Source organism: Cavia porcellus, unplaced genomic scaffold (genome assembly GCF_034190915.1).
Source record: "Cavia porcellus strain 051 isolate PalLab524CR breed Dunkin Hartley unplaced genomic scaffold, mCavPor4.1 scaffold_8, whole genome shotgun sequence".
Lineage (NCBI taxonomy): Eukaryota > Metazoa > Chordata > Mammalia > Rodentia > Caviidae > Cavia > Cavia porcellus.
In genome coordinates, this window is record NW_026947491.1 from 63435346 (window position 1) to 63450950 (window position 15605).

The 15605-nt window shown below is 34.1% G+C and overlaps 1 protein-coding gene across 3 annotated transcripts in view; it reads right to left on the reverse strand.

Annotated features, from left to right (window-relative positions):
* Ptprb (protein tyrosine phosphatase receptor type B) overlaps window positions 1-15605 on the reverse strand; it is a 128613-nt gene that overhangs the window by 109026 nt on the left and 3982 nt on the right. For all 3 annotated transcript variants that reach the window (XM_013159195.3, XM_003475922.5, XM_063255138.1), the window contains exon 3: window positions 1205-1461. In XM_013159195.3, the coding sequence (XP_013014649.2) occupies window positions 1205-1461 (257 nt within the window). The remainder of the gene's footprint in view (window positions 1-1204; window positions 1462-15605) is intronic.

The window sequence follows — 15605 nt, forward strand, 5'->3', positions numbered from 1 at the left end:
ACAGGAGAAACTAACCCTTAGTTTAAGGGTTGTTTAAGTCAAACTTAAAGTTTGAGTTTCTGTTGTGGATCATTTTGCTAATGGATAGAGGTTGATTGCTGAGTTTTAAAGTGATGAACAGTTTCTAGAAATGTAATGAGATCTTCCTAACTTCTATTCAGAGGCAAGGAAAAAAATAGGTCAAACAGAGGAAGGATTTATGGTAAAAGAAAAGTGGAGGTAAAAATAAAGTCCCATGAGTTGTTCTGTGTACTGAATATTTATTTTGTGATCACTGATGAGTTACGTGCTGACTAGCTGTATGCTCATGTGTGATTAGGTTCTACACAATGCAAAAGACAGCAGAGTGCCAAACGAATGTTATGTCATTGAATACTATTTGCTTCTTTAAATTATTTGGGTTACATATTAGAAAATAGTTAAATATTGCTGAGTAAAACCTAAATGCTATTTTTTGTTCTTTGGTTTGGTGATGGGGTTTAGACCTACGGTTGGCATATGTTAAGCACATACTACACCACCGAACTATATCCCCAGCCCCAAATGTGAACTTCTTTAATTGCTATAATTACACCTCTGTTGTCTAAGTGGTGACCCAAAATTCTGAGATGAAATGGAACCAAAGAGATGAGAACTCAAAACAGAAACTGTCTGAGTCATCTCTTCTGACCACATCATTACCGCTTCTCAATTATTCAACTTTTATATTAAAGAAGATCATAGGTAAGTCACACACAGAGGATACTGATGCAGAAATGGCACTTGACACTGCTGATATTTGTGCTTTCAAGTCAAGTATAGTGATTCTTGTATCTGCCATTGTTTTACGACACTTTGCCCACTCTTCGAGTACAATAATTATGACATACATGTAAAATCACTTGCAAAGTATTGATTTCAACTCATATTTCCTGGTTTTAAGCAATGTGTAAAATCATGACCCCTGATTTTTGGTTCAAAAAAAATAGCAAACTCATAGGAGTACATGTCAGTCATGTCATGATGATCTAATTATATTTACCGTATAAAGACATAGAAATTTCAAAGATTTTCTCGGTTTGCAGAATGCATTCATGTATGATTTGTACTTAGGACACAAAGTGCCTGCTCCCCGTCTGCAAGAGCGGCATTTCAGCAAAGCAAGTTTTTGCAAGCAATGAATTTTCTGATCATTTACGTCCCCCCTTTCTCCCTGCCATTTTACCTCTTGAGTGGTGCTGGAGAAGGGCTGAGTGGTCAGTGGAACCCATGATGTGTCTGCAATTTCAGTCATGTGCAGATTAGAGTGATTCCTCTGGCTGCTGTTCTGTGTGCTGCTTGCTGTAGCATTCCAGATGAAGGTCTCTGTGGTGTTCCTAATAAGGTTTTCTCGGCTATACGCAACTGTGTTAAATGTGGTGGGGATCTGAGGAGGAGTTGTGTTTCTAGTGCTTCGCACTGAAACTTCTGTTCCCGGGCGAGCTGAGGTAAAGGAAGGACAGATGCAAAAATTATTCACGTATCTTTTGAGGCTTCACAAAAAGCAATTTTATTTAAACAAAAAAGATCCCTTGGGTAAGCTCACTAATATAATAAAGCAAAGATCATTTGAGTGTATAGCAAAGTTCACTGACCCTGTCTAGTCTACTCATTCTTTAGCCATCCATCAATTTTATATGGTAAAGGGAGTAAACTACTATTAAAAAATGCCTACTTGGTGTAGAGGACAGAATTAAATCGACTGTCTGAACATCTAAGGGACCACTGAGTTCATGGGGCATGGGAATGTATCTCCAAAATTCTCTGTGAAACTCGAGTATAGACATGAGCACCATTTCTCTACGGGGTGTCACTGCAGTTTCTTCAGCTTCTCAAAGGAGCATTAAACAAAATAGCAGATTGAGAATCACTATTCATTAACTTCCTAACTTCATCATAAAGATCAATAATTCCTTGAAGAATAATGACACTTACTTCTTTAGCCATAGCACAAACACTTTAAAATACATTTTTTGTTTTTAATTTACTTTAACTGACACATTTAAACATAATGTTATATGTCTTAGTAGGGTAACCAATGATGTTTCAATACTTGTATACATTATATAATAAATAAACTAGGTTAAACATGTCTATCTTCTCATTTATCATTTCTCTGAGGTGAAAATTTTAAGGTGAAATCTTTTCTTCTAGCTTTCTGAGATGCAGACAGTACATTATTGTTATCTGTAGCCACCCAACTGTGCGAGAAAACACCAGAACTTACTTCTGTCCAAGTGTACCTGAGTATGCACTATAAACTATTTTTAAGTTTACTTCTATGCATCCCAGATCATGGACCTGCTGTATTTTCTGAGCTACTTACCTTTTGGGAGAATAGTGAAGTGATTTAAAATATATGAATTAGTGGGAGTAATTTATAACTTTGCGATGCAAGGGTGAATTTCCCATAATGAAAAAAATTTGGCTTTTGATTAGGTGCACTTATCCATGTTTAACAATGTGCTCTTCGTCTCTCAAGGACCTTGTTCCCAATCGAGTTCTGAGGTAATGGAAACTGTCGGATTCAGCCTTTCTACCGAGTTTTATGGTGATAGTGGCTTTCATATCACCCTTTGTGTGGCAAGATTCTAGAAAATGGTCATATAATATGAAGTATTGGAAAGTTCTGTAAACTATGTCTTAAGATGGCATGTTTAAATGTCTCCATAGATGGTGAGTTTTCAGGGATAAATAAAACCTACAACATATTATCAAAATGGATAACTATAACTTTGAAGAGTTTGACTAAAGACGTCAGAGAAATGATTTTATTTTTCACTATTCCTTTACTGGTTCACGCAGTGAGGCAGCTATTTATTAAGACCTACGGTGTGCTAGGTGGAGGTCTCTTAAGAAGTAACTAATCCTACTCTTTCCTTGTCTTAGTCTGCCTGATGACATATTTTGAATCTCACTCCTGTCATTTCAGTTTCATTTTAATATGTGTCACATGATAATATATAAAAAAGAGGAGGATAAGGCCAAAAAAAAAAAAAAAGGATCACAACAGAAATACTACTTTTACAACTTAGCAAGATGTAAGGAGCAACAATCCTCCTAAAGTTAATAAAATAATCATGACTATTAAGTATCTCTTCCTTGAGATGTACAGAGTTGTACAAAGTACCCTGTGCATGGAGTTGACAGATTTACCAAATAAAAATGTGTGCTACTGTATTAGAATTTCAGATAAACAATGAATATTTTAAGTTTAAATCAGTATGTGAAACATGCTCTAAATAAATAACAATATAAAATTTATACATGTTATATGAGTATACTTATACTAAAAGTTACCTATTTATCTGAAATTCAAAAGTACTGAATGTTGTGTATATCATCGGGGCACTTTACTTTATATATGCTAGGTTTAGACTTTAATTTCTGGTCATTTCCTTTAGCTCCTGTTTTTATCTTTCCAAATCTTTTGTCACTATCACTATATTTTTGATGGAGTTGAACCCCTTCTGACTTAAAGTATTTTCTATGTGACAAATTCAATCATATCATTGGATTCCATTAGAAAAAAACTCCAAAAAATGATCTTAAATTTGCAATCTTAGATCACGTGATTAAATGTTCTCTTAAATAGATGTGTGTCTATCATAGGGATGTTAAACTTTCTGTATATGGAGATCAGCATTTTGGTCATTTTGAGTTTTGGCCAATGTTAATCCTCTGAGTTGACTACTATGTATGAAAATTTTAGCTTTTAGATTCTTTAAAAACATTTTAAATGATGGGAGTAGAGCAAAACCCAACTTTCTGAATACCTCACATATAATTATATTTCTTAGTATGTCAGAATATGCTTACTCTTCTAAATTAAGGATTAGTGCATAGCTTTTTATTCTATGAAATTAGTCAATCTGCATAATCATTTAGATGGATGAAACTGATTAAAACAAAATAGATAAATGATTGAAACTTTTGAAATTTCTTCTGTAAATCATATAAGTATTGTGATTGCATGTAACTCTTGACTACCTTATATAAAAAATATCAGTCTTCTCTAATTATACTTAACCTTTTATATATAATTTTAAAACACCTTAAACTAAACAGATCCATTTTTCATTTCAGGCTACCTACCTTTTTTTTTCTAAGGAAAGAAACTATAAGATTCTCAGATCTTACACCTGTTCATTTTGTGTCTGTGTTTTTAACTATACTGTTTATTTATTTATTTTTTTTTTGAGACTAGGTCTTGCTATGTAGTTCAGGCTGGCCTTGAATTCACTGTGTAGCTCATAAATGTGTATTGGAAGAAAAAAGTTTTAGCCTTAATATTCAGGTTCCACATTTTGTGAATTTTAAAGCTGGAGTTTGTCCTTGCTTTATAAATTATGACATGGGAGATTTGGTAGGGGACCCAGAACCCACATTTCTAGCAAGGTTCTTTGGTGATTCTAAGTACACAGCTTTAGCCATGTATGTAATATAAGCCAAATGGAATCCTACCAATTTCTTGATAACCATCAAAACGTTATAAATTAGATAAGAAAAAAGAAAATCCATTATCAAAATAAAAAAGGTTACCAAGATAAAATTTTTTTCTGTCTTCTAAACTCTATTGAAATAGGTAGAGGAATTATACTAAAAATAGATCTTTGGGTGTTATGGTATCTGTGAATTCATCTGATGTTCTTTTAAATGTATGTACATTTAAGACCATGAAAGAGCAAGATGTTTTAGGAAACACAAGGAAAAGTTCTTATACAATGGAACAATGTGTTAAAGCTATTTTTAAAAGCTTTATTGTACCATTTCTACTGTATTGTCTTCACATTATAATAAAATTCCTCTTAGAACACAATTCTAGGACAAATAGCTCTTTGAATAGGGTAGTAGCACCTATAAAATTATTTGCAACGACTGCATCATATCAAGACCGTCTTTTAAACATATTTTTAAAAGAGCAATGTATATTTTAGTTTACAATGAATCAATCTACGATTGACTCAGATAAAATAATTAATAGAAATGAGATTTTGTACAAGGATAATAAAGACAATACATAATTTGTTTCTCTTTAAATGATATAAATGACTTCTAACTATAATAATTGAAAACATAATAACTGAATTGAACATTTTGGAGATGAGAAATTTTAACTATATTGACATTTTTATTGTGTAGGAAAATCCCAAATACAGTTTTTGTGTGAACTGAGGATTGAACCCAGTATCTTTCTACTTAGCTATGTCCTCAGACTTCCCTATTCCACTTTAATTTTTTTTGTAATGTTGAAATAGGGTTTTGCTAAATCATTAAATTGCCCAGGCTGGGTTTAAATTTAAGCTCCGCCCACCTTAGCACCCCCACAATACTGGAATTACAGGACTGCCCCACCACACCTGCCTGACTGCAACTTTTGAAAGTGAGTAAATCATCTGGAAAAGATGACAAGGTAGAAAAAGCTTTAGAAAAAGGATGATAAACATACACACATACACATACACTTTGAACAATATTGAGCTCTGGAAAGGTAAAGTGAAAATGACAAGAATGATAGTAGTTAGATTTTATTGGAAATGATAAAGGTAATTTTTCAAAACATGCAGTCAGTTAAAGAGTACACTTGACATACATACTTAAATTTAAAATACTCAAGATTAGAAATGAAGTAGTTAACAAATGGATATTGATACCAAGACACAGTGTAGTAAAACACCAAAGCAAGCATAATAAATAGTCTAGATTAGAAAAGAAAGACTAAAGAAATCAAAGAAACACTTTAGCAACCAATGATTGCTAGCTGCTGTGCTGCAAATAAGCACGGTATTATGAAGGCTCTGTGTTATCCTCATGTCTGTGTTTTCTTCTAGGAAAATGATGAGATGGTTGGGGAGAGGGAAGCAAATTGAGCGGAAGAGGAGAAGTGGTTTAGGGATATCAGCCTGTGTGACAGAAGCGGAGCCAGAAGCTACTTCTCAGGGTCAAGGAAAGGGAATGGAAAACAGTAATGGACAGGGCTGACCTGTCCAGTAGACACCATAAGTGTAGCATCTGGCATCATCTTTCAGCCTATTAAATGTTTTAATTTATTTAAAAATAAAATAAATGAAACTTTACAGTAGAAGGAAATGCTTTAAAGTTTTTCATGTATCAGGAAAAACAGAATTTAGGGCTCATAAAATCTGTAACATTATTTTCATTTGTTTTTCTACTGGAGGAAAAGGCTCACAAAACTGACCAAACTCTATGGTAGGTCACGGGTTGAGAATGGTTGGAAAATTATGGAATCTGACCCAGTTATTTTTAAGATCATATAAATTACATATTAATAGTCACTGTGGATATTATTTTCAATGACTGTATTAAACGTGGTCCATTACCAGACACATGTTGATGGTACAAAGACAAAAAAAATCCCTAAATGGCTATGAGAGTTAACTTGGTCCACTTAGCATCTATGTACGAAACACCCTGTTTGTTCCCCCTATAAATTCTCTGTAGTCACAGTCACCAATGCCAGCCACTGAAGCAAATAATTTCTGCTAACACCTTTCCTCCCCAAAATGTATATGATTGTATATCTTTTACAGTACTTATGCATTTTATCCTCCCATCCAAATTACTACAGTTAAACAATTACTTTAACCAGCTGTCATATCAGCCTGCCAACAATATAGCTTACTGCCTCAGCAAAATCTTTTTCAGTGATTTCATCAACTTGGCCACATCAAGAACACTTAAAATTTTGCTTGCCCTGAGACAAATATGATATTTGGATGAACCGATATATAGTGAGTACTGAATGTGACCAGGCATTGGTTTGTCTGTTGAGATTTTACATTTAATGTTACTCTCAGTCTGAAGCTTCTGAGGGAAAGTAATGATTTTAGGTAACTATCTGCTTTTATAAGTTCTAGAAGACTTACATTCCTTGGAGAAGCTATTCAAAATATGATGAGATTTTGTACTTTACCTAGAACTTTCATACAGTCTAGCTGCTAATGGGTTTGTGTGCCTGTGAGTTGTTTTTGAAGCCAGTTTCAAGTTTACAGGGGTTTAATTTCCCTCTGTCAAAGATTACTAGCTGAGATTTTCTCCCAAACTAATAAATTCTTTTAAGTAAAATTCCTACTTTCTTATGTAGATATGAAAGTCAAATAATATGCTATTTTCCCTATCCGGTAGATTCATAAAACTTCCAGACTGGGCCACTGTAAACTTTTCTAGGCAAAGATTACTTTCTTGTGGAATAGATGCAACTATATGTTTTGATGGCTTGGATTTAAACCTTATACTTGGATTGAATAAAAGGTAGCAATAGGTATAATTTTAATACAACATTCATCCTCAAGCTTTTACTATTTCTTTAATATTTTCTACAATTTTGATATTCATCACTTTCTGAAATTGAAACATTTATTCATTTAATCAGGATTTGTTGCGCATGGGTGACAAGATAAAAGTTCCCTCTCGGGCTGTAGCTCAGTGGTAGAAGGCTTGTCTAGCATGTCTAAACCCTGTATTCAGTTCTCATTACTACACAGGAAGTTTATATTTTCCAGTGGATTTGCTTTCTATTTTAATCATGGTCCAAAGCTATTAAGTGGAAATTTTATGAAGTGAACACTTTATATTTTCAACTGTGCAGCATTCTGTGTCATGTGATACAGTCTTTTTTTTTTTTTTTTTTTTTTTTTTTTGCAGTTCCAGGGATTGAACTCATGACCTTGTGCTTACCAGGTAGGTACTTATGCCACTGAGCTAAATCTCTAGCATGTGATACAGTCTTAAACCTTGCCATTCAGCTCTGCCAGGACTTGACTAATCCCCTTTCCAGTGAATCTGCTCGGTATGTGTTACCTACCCAGTAGTAGCTTAGTAGTCGCATTGGTTACTGAATCAACCTGTGGTATCACAGTGCTTTGTGTTCCATAGCCCTTATTTTGCGTAACTTTTATGTTATATAATAATGGCCATGTGCTGTAAGAGTAGTGACTCTGATAATTTGGGTGTGTCAAAAAGAAGCCTTAAAATGCCTCCTTAAGGTGAAAAAATAAAAATTGAAACATGTTTTAGAGAGAATGATCAATGCATGTTTTATTACAGTAGCGTGTTACCACTGTTTTAATTTATTATTACCTGTTGTTAATCTCTTTTTGTGCCTAGGTTAAGTCATATCACTAGTATATATGTATAAGAAAAACATAATATAGACAGAATCCCGTCCCAGTCTGGGGGAACTCTCTTCCTCGCCTGGGGGCCAGGCTGCAATTTCCTGCCGGGACCAGTGAGTGGGGACAAGGCGCGGAATCCTGTCCCAGTCTAGCGGAACTTTCTTCCTTGCCTGGGGGCCAGGCTGCGGTTCCCTGCTAGGACCAGTGAGTCTGGCTGAGCCATGGAACCCCGTCCCAGCCTAGCGGACTTCTCTCCCTCACTTGGAATAACACTTGAAGCTCAAAAATATAGGAAAATGACAAAACAAAAGACCAAAATGCAATCTCAAACATCCAGCCCATCCCAAGAAAGCCTAGGAGCCATGTGCATAGAAGAAAATATATGCCACATACTTGAAACACCTGAAATAATAGTAACTGAAATTAAGAAGCAACTCTGGGAAGCCTTAAAGGAATTCAAACTAGAAATAATCTCTCAGGTAAAAGAACAAATGATAAAAGAAATGAAGGAGATACTGAATATATCTAAAGAAGATACAGTTAAAAAATTGGAGGAACTAAACAAAAAGATAGAATCCCTAGATGAGCAATATAAGAAACAAACAGAATACATAATGCAGATGCACAGAGATATACAGGAAATAAAAAACTCCACTGAAAGTTGTAAAAACCACTTCAATGAAAGTGAAGATAGAATTTCAGACCTTGAAGACAGGATTGCAGCTAGTGAACAGGAAAGGAAAGATCTTTTAAAAATAAGAAGAAATCAGGAGATAACAATTCAACACCTGGAAGATGATGCAAAGAGGAACAACATAAGGTTGATAGGGATAAATGAAAAAGAAGGGGACAACATAAAGGATGTCAAGAGGATATGTGGAGAAGTAATAGCTGAAAATTTCCCAAACATGAGATTGGAAACTGATATCAAGACCAATGAAGCATATAGAACTCCAAATAGCCATAACCAAAGTAAAACTACACTGAGACATATAATAATGACCATCCCAGAAATCGAAAAAAAAATAGAATATTAAAAGCTGTAAGAGAGAAAAGACAGATCACCTATAAAGGAAAACCTACCAGAATCACAGCAGACTTCTGAGCACAAACAATAAAGTCAAGAAGAGGATGGTGTGAAGTATTTCAGATCCTAAAGGAAAATGATTTCCAACCTAGGCTGATGTACCCTGCAAAACTGTCCTTCAAAATTGATGGAGAAATAAGACACTTCCATGACAAAGAACAGCTGAAAAACTTCATGATCACCAAGCCAACCCTGCAAAAAATACTGAAAGACAGCTTAGATACATTTAGGAAAAAAACCACTAAACAAAGCAGACAATTAAACAGAGCAGAAAGATAAAGATGCAACAGCAGAAAGATAACATGTCAACAATAAACCAATATATAACAGTTATAACCATTAATGTAAATGGTCTCAATGCACCAATTAAAAGAAACAGACTGGCAGAATGGATCAAGAAACAAAATCCAACCATATGTTGTCTACAAGAAACCCATATAACCCAAAAGGATACTCACAAACTGAAAGTCAAAGGATGGAAAACAATATTTCATGCAACAGGAACCCCCCTAAAAAGCGGGGGTAGCTATTCTGTTTGCAGACAATGTGAACTTCAAGCCAATAATGATCAGAAGGGATAAAGAAGGTCACTACATACTGGTTAGGGGAAACTCCAAGAGGAAGAGATAACTATCTTAAATATATACACCAAACTCCAGAGCACCCAGTTATATAAAACAAGTACTAACAGAAATGAAAAACCAAATTAGCAGTAACACTGTTCTAACAGGAGATCTTAACACACCATTGACACCAAGGGACAGATCAACCAGTCAGAAAAATCAGCAAAGAAATAAAAGAACTGAATCGCACCTGTGAACAAATGGACTTAATAGACATATACAGAGTATTCCAACCAACAACAACAGAATACACATTCTTCTCAGCAGTACGTGGGTCATTCTCTAAAATAGACTATATATTAATTCACAGGACATATTTAAATAAATGCAAAAGGGTTGAAATTATCCCTTTCATGCTATCGGACCACAGTGCTAAGAAATTAGAAATTAATGATAAAAGATACTGCAAAAATCCCACAAACACATGGAAACTGAATAACACACTCTTGAATAATCAGTGGGTCACAGAGGAAATTAAAGAAGAAATTAAACAATACTTACAAACAAATGAAAACACAAATACAACTTCCCGGAATCTGTGGGATGCAATGAAAGCTGTCCTCAGAGGAAAATGTATTGCACTGAGTTCCCACATCAGGAAAACAGAATGAATACAAATAAATAACCTGATGTTACACCTCAAACATCCAGAAAAAGAAGAGCAAGTCAAGCCCAAAGCCAAAAGAAGGGAAGAAATTATAAAAATCAGAGCAGAAATCAATGCAATAGAGACTAAAAAAAAATCCAAAAAATCAACGAATCAAAGAGTTGGTTCTTTGAAAGAATAAATAAAATTGACAAGCTCCTAGCAAACCTTATTTTAAAAAGGGAAGAAAAAGCTCAAATTCATGCAATAAGGAATGAAAGAGGTGAAATTACTACAGACCCTATAGAAATACAGAAGATCATCAACACCTATTTCGAAAACCTCTACTCTCAAAGGTTTGATAACACAGAGGAAATAGACAGATTCCTAGAAGCATACGAAGTACCAAAGCTAGGTCATGAAGATGTAAAACTGCTGAATAATCCAATTTCTATTAATGAAATTGAAAAAGTAATTAAATCTTTACCTACAAAGAAGAGCCCAGGCCCAGACTGATTAACTGCAGAATTCTACAAAAAATACAAAGAAGAGCAAATGCCAACACTCCTCAAACTCTTTAATGAAATTGAAAGGGAAGCAATCCTTCCTAAATTGTTCCTAGAAGCAAATATTACTCTAGTACCAAAACCAGAGAAGGACCCAACTGAAAAAGAGAACTACAGACCAATTTCCCTAATGAACACAGATGCAAAAATCCTCAATAAAATATTGGCAAATAGGATGCAGCAAACCATCAAGAAGATCCTATACCATGACCAAGTGAGATTCATCCCAAGCATGCAGGGATGGTTCAATATACGTAAATCAAAAAATGTAATACACCATATCAATAGAGCCAAAAGTAAGAATCACATGATCATTTCTATAGATGCAGAAAAAGCTTTTGATAAGGTCCAACATTCATTTATGATAAGAACCTTGCAGAAAATTGGAATAGATGGTCCTTACCTCAATATAATTAAGGCTGTCTATGACAAACCAATAGCCAATATCATACTAAATGGCCAAAAATTGAAGGCCTTTACTTTAAAATCAGGCAGAAGACAAGGATGTCCCTTATCACTGCTCCTATTTAATACAGCACTGGAAATGCTGCCCAGAGCAATTAGACAAGAGAGAGAAATAAAAGACATAAAGATAGGAAAAGAAGAAGTTAAATTATCATTATTTGCAGATGACATGATACTCTATATAGAAGATCCACAAAACTCCATTGAAAGACTCCTAGATATAATAAAGAAATTCAGTAATGTAGCAGGATACAGAATCAATATTCAAAAATCAATAGCATTTATATACACAAACAACAAGAGAGAGAAATAAGAGAGGCCACACCCTTCACACTAGCAACCAAAAAATGAAATATTTAGGAATTACTCTCATGAAAGAAGTGAAAGACCTATATAGGGAAAATTATAATACACTGAAAAATGAAATTGAAGATGATCTCAGAAAATGGAAAGACATCCCTTGCTCACCGATAGGAAGAATAAATATTGTGAAAATGGCCATTCTCCTAAAACTCTTATACAGATTCAATGCAATCCCGATAAAAATACCATCAACATACCTCTTAGAACTTGAGAAATCACTCCTAAAATTCATCTGGAGTGAGAAGAGACCTTGAATAGCAAGGACAATTCTAAGCAGGAAAGGCACAGCAGGAGGTATCATAATCCCTGACTTGAAGTTATATTACAAAGCAACTGTAGTAAAATCAACATGGTACTGGAACCAAAACAGAGCCGAAGATCAGTGGAATAGATTAGAAGATACAACCACAACTACAAACACACTCAGCCACCTTATCTTTAATAAAGGGGCCAAACATGTTCACTGGAAGAATGACAGTCTCTTTAATAAATGGTGTTGGAAAAACTGGCTCTCCATATGCCGAAAACTAACACTAGACCCATGTCTATCACCATGTACTAAAATAAAATCTAAATGGATCAAAGATCTAAATATTACAACAGAAATGCTAAATCTATTGGAAGACAAATTGGGTAAAAACCTTGAAGACATAGGAGTAGGTAGAGAATTCATGAACAGGACTCAAACCGCACGGGAAATACTTCCCCAAGTCAATAACTGGGATCGCCTCTTATTAAAAAGTTTCTGCACGTCAAAGAAATCTCCAGCATAGTGAAAAGAAAACCCACAAACTGGGAAAAAATCTTAGTGAACTGCCCCTCAGACAGAGGACTTCTGTCTAAAACACATAAATAATTAAAAAAAAATCAGACCCCCAAAATTCAAAGACCCAATCCAAAAATGGGCATCTGAGATGAATAAATAATTTTCAGATGAAGAAATACAAATGGCAAATAAATAAATGAAAAAATGTTCACCATCACTGGTCATTAGAGAAATGCAAATTAAAACCACACTGAGATTTCATCTCACTCCTGAAAGAATGGCCAAGATCAAGAAAACCACCAACAACAAATGCTAGAGAGGCTGTGGGGAAAAAGGAACTCTCCTGCACTGTTGGTGGGGGTGTAGACTAGTGCAACCATTGTGGAGGTCAGTCTGGAGATTTGTCAGAAAGCTGGGACTGGAAGCCCCATTTGACCCAGCTATGCCACTTCTAGGCATATTCCCAGAAGAACTGAAAGCATCATACCACAGTGATATATGTGCACCCATGTTTATAGCAGCACAATTTGTAATAGCCGGATCTTGGAAACAACCTAAGTGTCTATCAACTGAGGAATGGATAAAAAAGTTGTGGTATTTTTATACAATGGAGTACTACTCAGCCATAAAGAATGATCACATTGAGATATTTATAAATAAATGGACGCAGCTTGAGACCATATTCATAAGTGAAATAAATCAAACTCACATGTATAAATACCGTATATTTCCCTAGTGTAAGAAATGATAAGAATACATAAAAGTATATGGCAATCATGATTCCCAATCATATTGGTTTGAAGCCATATATGTTTTCACTCATTAATTGCAATGGTTTTAACCTGGGTTGTTCGATTTTAGTATTGGTGATAGTACGAATAGCTATTCTGAAGAAAACAACACATCATAAAAGCTATTGCTGATTTAATATCATCTTGTTTTGAAGTCCCATCAAGCTGTTGTACATCTGTTTCCACTGGTTTTAACATATTTTACTATACGCGATAGTATAAACAAAATTTTTTATAGGTAAAGAGATAATATAGAAACTGTTGTTTGTTTTCTGTTAACTGGTTCTAAATACCCTGTAATTCTTTCATTCTCTTGAATGGGTTCACACTGTTTTGATATGCTTGATGCTATAGTATACGAAGTTATACTCAAATAATTCAAGGAAAGAGGCACTATGGTGACTACTATTATGTTAGATTATCTGGGGGTGAAACACAATGATACTTAAATTGTTCGGTTCTGACCTGTGTTTTTCTGTTACAATGTCCTCTTTTATCTCAATCTCTACCCTTTTTATTTTTAATTAATCTATTTTTTCTTATATTTTTTAATTAAGGGAAAACTAAATTAAAAAACAGCGGGATATATTATAGTAACTTTTTTGTTTTCCTATTAACCTGATTTGAACCCCAGTATTGCTCTCCCCATCTTGTTCTGTCTGATTTTACTATATTCTATTTTGTTTGATAGTATCAAGTTTGAGGGTATAGGTAACCACTTTGAAGGCAATAAGATTTACTATGATGCCCATTATGGTTTGACTATTTTCTTTTTTTTTGAAGTCCTATAAGTTCTCCAGTTTTGTACTGTTTTGTACTGTTTTTGTACTCTGTACTGTTTTGATCAATTCTATTATACCTGATGATATAGACAACTCTTTTTAAAAATAGCAAGAGGCACAATGGTAACCATTTTTGATCACCTGATACTCTATTTTTGCATCATGTACTACGACCATCCTTCTGTTCTAACCGACTCTGTTTTCTTTAGTCATGTTAGGTTTTAGTCTCTTCAAAAAAAAGAAATAAGAACTGTGGGAGTAAAACAACCCAAAAAGTTTAATTGTTATTGTAAAAAAGAGAGGAAAGGAAGGTGGTCTAAGGGATATAACTGCATGTGTTTGAGTGTGTAGGATGGAAAACCATATTAGTGAGCTTTTGTTGGATCATTGAACAGAATTGTGTGCAATCTCACTGTATGAATGTCCACTTTATATGCTTTAATTTTATAATTTGGACAATTGTTTCTAAGATGACAATATGTAACCTATTAATTAGTGATTTCTTGCTGTATTTTTTTTTGAAATTCTGTATTATTCGTACCCATTTACTGCTTTGTTTTTTTATTTCCTTTCTTTTTTCTCTTTAAATAAAAAAAAAGAAAAACATAATATATATAAGATTCAGTACCATTTGTGGTTTCAGTTATTCACTTGGGGGAGGGTGTTAGAACTATTCCCTGTGCTTGGAGGGGACTACTTCATAAAAGACACAAGGTATAAGCATTGTTCTCAATCAGCTTATATATATATATATATATATATATATATATATATATATACACACTTTTTCTGTGTTTTTTACGTGTCTCTTAAATTTTGTAAAAGATTTGATAATGTAAAAAATTGATTAAAATTAAAATAAAATTGCAAGTGAATACTCCTGGACTGTATATGTATAAATGCACCCCAAATGGAGTCAAATAATTTTATCTTTAACATATTAAGGTCAAGCTAAGCAGGAAGCTCTACATTTCTGATGGTTAGGTTTTAAAACTTCGAAAATTAGAGATCTGGACTTATTCTTAAAGCAATAGTACTCCTTAAAAAGTTCAAATGCGTGATCATATAAAAACTCAGATCTATCTAACAGATCTAATTGTATTATGACCACAATGCATAAATGTATAGCATGAATATTTTAAAATATTAGATATCAGATTGACAAAATATATATGGAATATTTTATTATATATATAATATGTATATAGTCAATCCAATATCAAATATTTAAAAATATTCACATTATGCATTCCACAAATCTTGTTTAATTGAGTTAGGCTCCATTAACTTGCTTTTGGTACTGGAAATTGAACTCATGATCTTATGCCTCCCAGGCAGGTGCTGTGCTGCTGAGCAATATCCTTGGCCCTCCATAAACTTTTGTTCTGCAATTCTATTTGTCCTGTTGATAGGTTGCTACACT